At 28.7% G+C, this 9,802-nt stretch overlaps 1 protein-coding gene across 1 annotated transcript in view; it reads left to right on the top strand.

Annotated features, from left to right (window-relative positions):
* The window catches only part of LOC106458936 (translocating chain-associated membrane protein 1-like), a 27,980-nt gene that overhangs the window by 3,526 nt on the left and 14,652 nt on the right, over window positions 1-9,802 (top strand). Inside the window, exons 2-7 of the mRNA XM_013918503.1 lie at window positions 432-486; window positions 1,486-1,604; window positions 2,789-2,905; window positions 4,601-4,659; window positions 8,024-8,108; window positions 8,906-8,976. Of these exons, the coding sequence (XP_013773957.1) occupies window positions 432-486; window positions 1,486-1,604; window positions 2,789-2,905; window positions 4,601-4,659; window positions 8,024-8,108; window positions 8,906-8,976 (506 nt within the window). The remainder of the gene's footprint in view (window positions 1-431; window positions 487-1,485; window positions 1,605-2,788; window positions 2,906-4,600; window positions 4,660-8,023; window positions 8,109-8,905; window positions 8,977-9,802) is intronic.

Below are 9,802 nucleotides of genomic sequence, written 5' to 3' on the forward strand. Positions count from 1 at the left end.
CACACACACACACACACACACACACACACACACACACACACACACACACACAACATTGTTTAAACTAATATATTTCACCATATTATTATGCATATTATTATTATTATTATACATGTTTTTCACTCTTAAGAATTAAAAAAAATTTTTAATTGTTTTTATGCAAAATTACATACCTTGAATTTGTTAATCTTTGAAATAATGACCAAGTGATAGTTGCTATGAAGTCCCCAAAGATTAATTAGGCAAACACATAGTTAAGAGTTTTTATTAGTGATAGTAGTGGATGTTTTGAAAATTAGAAATACAAATCACAAGCTTAAATCAGCTCGTAAGCTGGTAAGTAACATCTTGGGATGTATATTGTCGTGTATAATTGAAACATTATATTATCAAAATGGCTTTCATATATATAAAACACTTTTTTTTTCCAGGCAACTGCACCTGTTGCTTCCTTTTTTGTTGCCATGCATCATAATGTAACAGAAGGTTAGTAATTCTATATTATAGTAAGTCAATTTTATAAGCACTATATTGTATATGTATTATAAAAGCAAAGTTTTAGGATTTTAACTGTATATTTATACATGCATGAAGATGAATTCAAGATGTAATAGTTCTAGATACTATAAACATGTACTGTTATCTGAATATGATGACATTAGTTAATACCTCTGTATTAGATTTATAGTGACATGCATGGATCATATGATAACATGAAAGGATCATCCCTATCTGCAGTCATGTAGATTTCCAGTATTGCACTTCTGAATTTCCCAACATACGAATGCAAGTTTTATCATGCTCTTCATTGTATTAAGTTATTCCTTAGTTTTTAATATTAGTGTTTTTGCTAATGTGTAAATTTAGAAATGCCTCAATAATATATTTTGTCAAATACAATTTAATGGGCCAAGAATTATTTTGTGTAAATAATAATTTTTAATATTGTAGACTTTCTCTGAATTCAGTACTTTTACTTAATGTCATATTCCCAGAGGCTAATACTTTCAATGAAAGTTTGTTTCTTCTTTAAAAAACAAACAAAAACATTTCATTCACCTTGATGTTATTTTAGCCCTAAGCAGAATTAAAACAAATCTTTGGTTTTGATTGTTTTTAAAATAAAACTAAACTAGTTATAGTGAGATGTATATAATAGTATTATATTTAATATAAAGGTGTGTGATATTTAGTATAGATATTTTTCTAGTAAATATAGCGTATGAGCCATAATATCTGTTTTAATGATGCATGGACTATCTTTCTGACAGTTGGTGAAATGTTTATTCTATACATAAGATAAAAAAAAAAAAAGGTTGATAAATCTCATTTAAAAGTGATAGAACTATAGTGCTTTTTTTTTCAGAATCAGTCCATCTGTCAAAAACTGTAAGGATTTCAGCTATTAAGCATCATGTTATAAATAAAAACATCTTACACAACTTGTATAGTATGTCCTTAACTGATTTATTTACTTTTTTTTAGCTACCAGTCCAACAGATATTATCTACTTCACCTATGGAACAAAAGATTTGTGTGTTGTATTCTTCTACTTCCTGATTGCCATTGTCATGCATGCCATCATTCAAGAATATGTTTTGGATGTAAGTATTAGTTAAAATCAAAAACAGCTTAAATGTGTAAATTGAATATAAGTATGTTTAAGCAATTTTGTATCGGTTGTTACTAATAGTTAATTCAAAGAAAGTTTTCTTTTCCTTCTATGTAACTTGTATCTGAACAATATTTTTTCCAACTTTCTAATTTATTTTCAAGTTGTAAATTGTGCAGATTTGGCAAATAAGTTGGATATTTGGTACGAATAGTACACAAAAGACTATTGTAATGACAAAAATATGTATTATTTTATGTAAATACATTTTAAGAAATTCTAGCATGTGACACAAAGTTATTTTGACAGTTTCTGTTTGCATATCTCATCAATATCTATAAAATGATGTCCAAAAATAAAGAAATTCCAAGCTTACAGAGTTAGCACTATTTGCATGTGTATATACTTGAATATTTCAGCACCATCTCAAATCAGATCTTTTAAAACCTAAGGTAGTTAAAATCAAGTCAACTTTCTTACAAAAACATACATATTACTTTTATAGATAGTGCATTATGAAGACTGAGTCAAGTATACTTTAATTATTTACATTTTTAGTTTTCAAAAGGCTACATTTATTGATCACTGAATTTTAGTATATTGGACTATTAAAAAATTAAATAACTGAATAAATATAGACATTTAAGTTTACTAAAGAATTTTAAAATCAAAGATGAGCTAATTTTCATGTAAACTTTCATGTGATGCAAAAAGAAAACGTCAGTCAAAAAATCTTTACAATGGAAGGTGTAGAAGTAACGTGCTTATAGAAAATAGTAACACTTCTATCCTACACTGAATTGTATACAATAGACAATGAAATACATGAATATAAAATATATTATTACATTCTTGAATGTTTATGATCCATGAATACTCTCATTTTAGTGTGTGTGTGTGTTTTTTTATGTTTTTTCTTCTAATAAGTAAGTCACAACTTTAAATGCTTATGGTATCTTTTGGTATCCTTTCCATGTGCATTAAACTTATGTGAAACAATAGTAAGTGATAGCAACTTCATCTGGGTGTAAAAACTAATAAAGGTAACATTCAAAATCATAATTTTTTTAAACCCTTAATAAGTAACAATATGCTCTTACATTTTCAGAAAATACATTTATTATTTATATTTTACATGTATTGCTTTATTAGTTTTTGTTGTTTTTTTTCATCTAGAAATTGAACAGAAAGATGCATCTCTCTAAGCTGAAGCATAGTAAGTTCAATGAATCTGGACAGTTGCTCCTCTTCTATTTGGTTTCTTTAGTTTGGGGAGGAGATATTATCTTAAAGGTATGCCATGTGTTCATTAAAGCTGGTTATTATAAAAGTAAATACTTGATAAGAGAATAAGATGACAATCAGCAAAGATACATTAAAATGTGTAATTTCAATTTTCACAAAAGGATTTCACCAAGAAATGTTGCATATGTAGATTGTCTAGTGCTTTTCTCAAGGTTTATAATGACATCTTGAATAGATTGATATGCTACAGAAACATGGTTTCACCCTAGCAAGCATATGTAAGGTTAATTAACATTAATAGCTTTTGTACATTTTATTGTAGTTATTTTCTTGCAACATATTTAACTAATTCTTTTTTTCTTCATATTTTGGAATGAAATTAAAATAATAACTGACTGATCTATGTTGAAGATTTTTTTCTCTTTCTTCAGGATGATGATGGGGGAAATAAAACATACAGTAGTTGATCTAATTGTGTAACAGTCAAGCATTTAAATAACTGTTAAAAAACAAATCTTATTTGTTTTTTAACAAACTATATTTATGTATGTATATTTTTAATTACAGATGATAATTAGATACCTAGATTATGTACAGTTTTCACTGATTTTTTTAGGTTAGTTTTCTGGTAGTTCTTTTTGAAGAAAACATTCTATTGTCAGAGAATAAGTTATAATTTAAACCATACTTGCATATACATATTATCTTTAATTTGATACTAAGTCCTAATTCTCTAACTCATTTTCCTATCAACCTTAAAATTTTGAGTTGATCATACACAAATTGCTATGTTTTGATGTCATTTTTTAGAAGAGAAAATTCACTAGACCAATTTCTGATATAAAACTTTGCATAAATATATGATTTGGTCTCTTGCTTTGAAAAATGCAATGAAACTCCCAAAATGTTGTTTTGGCATTGATGAATAGTCCTCCATGTCGTGAACGTTGAAACCATTCTTACATGCAAATAAAGGTCAAAGTGGAATGGTCCTGAGCAAAAGTAGAAACAACAATAAATTTTCTTTAACTATGTGCTATGACTTGTTATTGGAGATCTGATCAATCGTATCTAAATATGTCAATCACTGAACAATTTTAGACAATGAAAGTGGTTACAATGAGAAGAATATAGTATCTTATTCTTACTATTCTTTCTTCTACACAATTTTCATGGCCTCTTGGTTGGATTCTAATCTTTGTAGACAATCTCTTTCTGATTGCTTTAACTTCAGCAGGAACCCCATCATGAATGACTGCATCCACAAATTTTGCACTTCTTGCAAACTTTGTACCTTCCAACCTAGCATCAGCAACTGAGATTTGGGTAAGCATGAGGGTTGGACATTTTCCCAGTGTATATTGACTAGCTTAGCAGTGACAACAGGCAGTTTTTTTAAGTACATTACTTTGTAACAGATAATGGACTTTCATCAAAATGTGACTAGGGGGAGGATCATTTTCAAATGAATATATATCTGCAAGGTGTGAACCAATAACAACAAAAAGCTATATCGTTGGATAGCTATCATATTAAATTACCATTGAAAGGCAATTTTAATGCTTTCTTTGTTTGCCAGATATTGTGAAAATGAAAACAGCAACTAATGTTTGTATGGCCAACTCCCAATTTTAAAAATAAAAACGTTTTATTTATTGAAGTCAATCAGTTGATTTGGTTATGAACTGTATGTAGTTTTTCTTTATCAAACATCTTTAATTAGATATATATATGATTTAATAGGAGGGATATGTCCTTGACATCTCTAGACTGTGGGTGGATTACCCTCACGCACATATGACGTAAGTAAAAACTAAATTATAATAGTTTTGAATTTATAGTTCATATTATTGCTAAATGTATGTCTGCTACAAGTATAATTACTGTACAGTTATATTTCATAACTCATAAGTGACATCCATTTGTTTTTGTTTTTTTCTTGCACATGGTAAGGAGAAAAAATATTTTCCTTAACCAAAACTTTTCTTTGATAAACACTCTAGGAATATTAAAATTTCTTCAAGATGCTGGATCATCATTATTGTTGTCCTAGTTTTTAATGTTTTTATTTAGATTTAAACAATAATTGTACTTATAATATTTTAGCTAGGCCATGGCAAAAGCATTATTAACTAATGTCAATCACACCCCTGTAGTTCAATTTGATTTAAAGCACACATCTGATTATCCATCGTGCTAATAAGTTTCTGAGGTATCCTTAACCACTCCATCCAGTCAGTCCTCCTCTTCTTCAGAGATTATACTGAATGATTTGACACTGTAAAAGAAGGTATTACATTTATTAGGCTGAACTTAGAATCTCTTGCACTAGTATATGACAGCATAAAATGTTGTTGGCTGTTTGTTTGTCAATGCTTATTCCCATCCACACCACTGCGATATGTCACATCCTTATATAAAATGAAGTTGGGTCTGATTCTGGGCTCTAAATTGTTATTCAAATATTATTTATCTATGCAGTGAAGCCTGTCTCTTTTTTTTGAAAAGAATATTGCTCCACATGTTATTGGTTCACTGGATGCTTTCTTGGCATTTATAAGGGTAATCTGTTTAATGCTTTCTGTGACCATAAAGCACATCTTTGTGTATCTGGAGTACATGTAAGCCTTGTGAAGTATGTTTGTAATTGTTTATGCACTGAACTATCACTTAATTACTGCCATGAACACTTGATTCAGTTGTAGGGCAAGTACCCTACAATTGCAGCAAACCAACAGTGACAGATGGGTCATATGTTTGTTTGTGTTGTATGTGATGGTCTATCATGGCCAGGTATATGACTAATGGTACCATTGGATTGGAAGCTGTTTGCATTCTGTTATAATATTTTGTATCTAATTCACAACAGTCTGCTGTGATTGACCATCTGGTAGCTCTCCACATGAGTGAAACATCAAGGTGTTTTCTTTGAGGTCTAACCATGTCTTAATGAGCAATATGAAACTCTTTAAACTAAAGTCATTTCAGAGTAATAATTGAGACCGTTCCATATAACATAAGCTGATCATTTGCACTTTAGATCCCATGGCTTATTACTAAATCGAGGTGTGGGTTTTGACATTGTTTTGACAGTGAATTTGACTTCCCATAACTATGATATGTGAAATAATTAATTCAGTTTTGCTAATTTATAAAAATAAGCAAAATAAAAATATGGACTTAAAAAAACACTTTTGAAACTTTAATAACAGTTAAAGAAAAATCATTGTTACCTTACTCAAGGTTCTCACTAGGGTCATACAGTGAAGGGTCCAGGACTCAACTTTTTTTTTTTCAAGGGTCCCATAAGTAGAACTTAATAAACTCCAAAAAAATGGAAAAAAAGCACTTCACTGTCAATGAAAAACTATTTACAATGTACACTACATGTTTCCCTTCTGTAAGTGGAAAATAGCATGTTAATGTTCAATGAAAAACTTTATTAACAATTTACTCTTCATGTTGTTTCCCTTTATGAGTGCAAAGTAATTTTTATGAGAAAATTAAAAATACTTTTCTTCATCTGAATCTTTTTAAGTATCATTTGCATAACTCTTAAAACTTCCTAAATAAATATGAAATGTAGGTTTTCTTTCAGAAAACTATATCTTATCTGTTATTTTCTTTACTCTAATTCTGAATGAAGTTGGTTGACTTGACTGACCTCGTAACCACCATCAAAAAATTAGGAAATAATTATAAATTTTGCCGGTTTTCTTTCTCGAATGACTGTAACTTGTAACAGAAAACCATAATTGTTTATCCTAAGTAGCTTAAAGCTTGTAACAGTATACATCTATTTATACTTAAGTTTTATTATTTTATTGTCCTTTGAACCATGTCTAACTATTATTTGCACCATATAAATTGCAATTCACATGACAACCATGCAGCTCACATTATAGAATCAAATTACATAATGCACAGACTACTCACAAGCGTACCTCATAAGAATTATTATTATTGATATTATTATTCCTTTTACCTTAGGTAATCTAAAAAGTTTTCAGTTTCTACATTTTAATTACTTTTATAATAATAAATAAAGAATACACATGAAAAACAAAAAATTAAGTACTTATCTGGGTTTTTTTTTTTGCTCTTGACTGTCGATAAAACTTAACCTTGCTTTTTTATACTAATTGTATTACTGCATTAAATAATGCACCAAAAAACACAGAATAATAATATGCAAAAAGGAAAAAAATGTTCTATAACTATCACAATTTTTCTGGCTTTCTAACTGTGTGACAAAATCTGTTAAAAAATTCAGCTAAGCTCGTCAATGTGTTTCCTGTGGGAATAAAGTTTGAACTGGAAGGAAAATAGACAGTTATCTGTACAGTCAGCAACGTAATATAATACATCATTTGATAGAGAAAGCCTTTGACTTTCTATTGGTTATAAACAATGTAGTCTTAAATGTTAGAGAGAACTATTGATAAGTTCTGAAAGAGAGGGTGACTGATTTTCTGTTTTGCTCTGTAACTGAATAAGATTGAAGGCTATGTAAATTATGCTTTGCCTGAACAATGAAAACCTTATAATGAGTAATTTACATTAAATTGTGTACTTCTAAGGGGGGTGGTAAAAAAAATTGGAGAAGAGGGAATACATAGCTAACAAATTCGATGAACAGCTAACAAATGTTGCAGTTCTCGTACTAGGGGAGATTGAGAATTTGTTTGTTTTTTTTCAAATATTTCCTTATAAAATTAAGAATGTAAAACTTAAATAATACTAAACGTTGATTTATTATCTATGTTCTGATGCTGAGTTTAGTTATATACATTGATAATAAAGTAGTTTAATTAAATTTTGAATGTAACTCTGTAAAAGGTTGTGACATGCAAACTTTTACCTACCCAAGGTGAAAATGTTAAACATGGGATACTTTCATGTGGCTTTATTTTTGTGCAATTTATTGTCATTTATGAAATTGGTTAGAAGTTGATTGTTGACTGCTGTGGTATAGAATCTTATTTAATTTTTTGTTTTCTGTTAGTGGTAGACTGCAAACATTTGACTTGATTAACTGTCATGAGAGAAGATGGCTTAAGATAACAACAAACTGTTTTCCAAAGTTGTATGTGTATTTAGTGATGGTATATTGAATATGCATTTGTTTTACACCTTGTATCCCTATTTTTTTTATCCTTTCTCTAGGTTCATGTTCAAGTTCTATTTCATTATCCAGATTTCATATTGGTTGCATTGCTATCCTGAACTCTACTTCCAGAAAGTTAAGAAGGTATAGTTTGGCTTGGATTGATTGTCTTATTGAGTTTTGACATTCACAAAAAATATTCTTATAAAAAATAGTTGATTTTCATAAAAAACCCAAAAATATAATTTAACAGTATTACCTCAACCACATTGTCATTATATACTTTAAAAGTTCTTTATCAATCTATCAGTTGGGTAAATTATAAGATAACTTTTTTCATGTAAAAATATCAAACAAAAATTGAAAGAAACATAAAAATCAAACAAAATGCATATACAGAGAACAACCTGTGTAGAAATTAAACCTTTGTAAAGAAATCAACTTTGGTATCATTTTCCTCTTAGCATTTTGTACTTTTAATTATTATTTACTAAATGTTGCATTAAATTTCTTTATAAAATCATCATTATACCACTTTCTTTTATTTTTATTATTACAACAAATCTGTATTTTATATATTTATTAAAATGCTGCTGGCAAATAAATAACTAATAACAAGATTTGTGAAAGTTGCTTGATTAAATTTATTCACACTCTTATATTTTGTTTCACCTATACAAGTGGGTTTGTTATGTACTTTAATTACTTTTTCCTACCACATTTAGGAAGAGAAGAAAGATAATATATATTTTGTTTTAATTATTTGTTATGATTAGGAGGATATGAAATAGCAGAATGTATTGGCCTTGTTTATGTTTTGTGTGAGAATTGGTGATAGACCAAATTTATCTTCTTTTTTTCCGACTCGTTTCTGTTTTTCTTGAAAAAAGTTCAAAGAAAACATCTGCATTTTTTAAAACATTTCTTTGTGTTGTTTTCAGGAGGAGATAAAAGACAGAATAACCTATGCTTCTCTGTACCTGGTGTTCTTCTCATCTGCTTATTTCTTTAAGTAAGTGCATCTTGAATATGTTATCTCATTCATCAGCCTCATAGAAAAGTTAATCTTGTTCTTTTGTAGTGTTCAGATGGCATGGTTTACTGTGTGCAAACCTTCTATGCATTATGATACTGAAGAACACTTTTCTTTTCTTTTAAATTTGCATAATACCCTATAGACATGGGCTTGTATATTTTACATCACCTTGTAATGGCCATGAAACCATACAATTACAAAATGTGGCAAGCTTTTACTAAACATTACAAGTCTTTTGTACCCAAAAATCAGATTTTACAATTAAGCATTTTTACTAAAGATTTGTCCATAAATATTTGTAGTAAGAGTGTTGACTCCTATGAATGCAAAGTGATTTTTTCATGTTAAGATTAAATATATTTTCCTTCAATCTGAAAATTTTCAAATTTCATATGCATAACCTACTAAATAAATATCAAATGTTTGTTTCTTAGTAAAACTTCATATTTTATCTGTTACTTTCTTTACCCTAACTCTACACAAACTTGGTCAGTTTAATTGACCTTGTAATTACCATAAAAATAATTATAAATAAATCTAAATTACGCTTTTTTTTTCTAGAATGACTTCAGATTGTAACAGAAAACTACAGTTGATTATCCTAAAAAGCTTAAAGTTCATAAACAGTATACATCTGATTCTATTGTATTTTATTCTTGTATTGCCTTTTGAACCATGTCTAACTGATAATTCTGTCATGTAAGTTGTAAATAACTTGGCAAACATGTAGCTTATGTTACTGTGTTGAATGACATTTCACACACACTGCTTGTGAGCATACCTTCTGAAGAATTTTTTCTAA

Source organism: Limulus polyphemus, unplaced genomic scaffold (genome assembly GCF_000517525.1).
Source record: "Limulus polyphemus unplaced genomic scaffold, Limulus_polyphemus-2.1.2 Scaffold535, whole genome shotgun sequence".
Classification (NCBI taxonomy): Eukaryota; Metazoa; Arthropoda; class Merostomata; order Xiphosura; family Limulidae; genus Limulus; species Limulus polyphemus.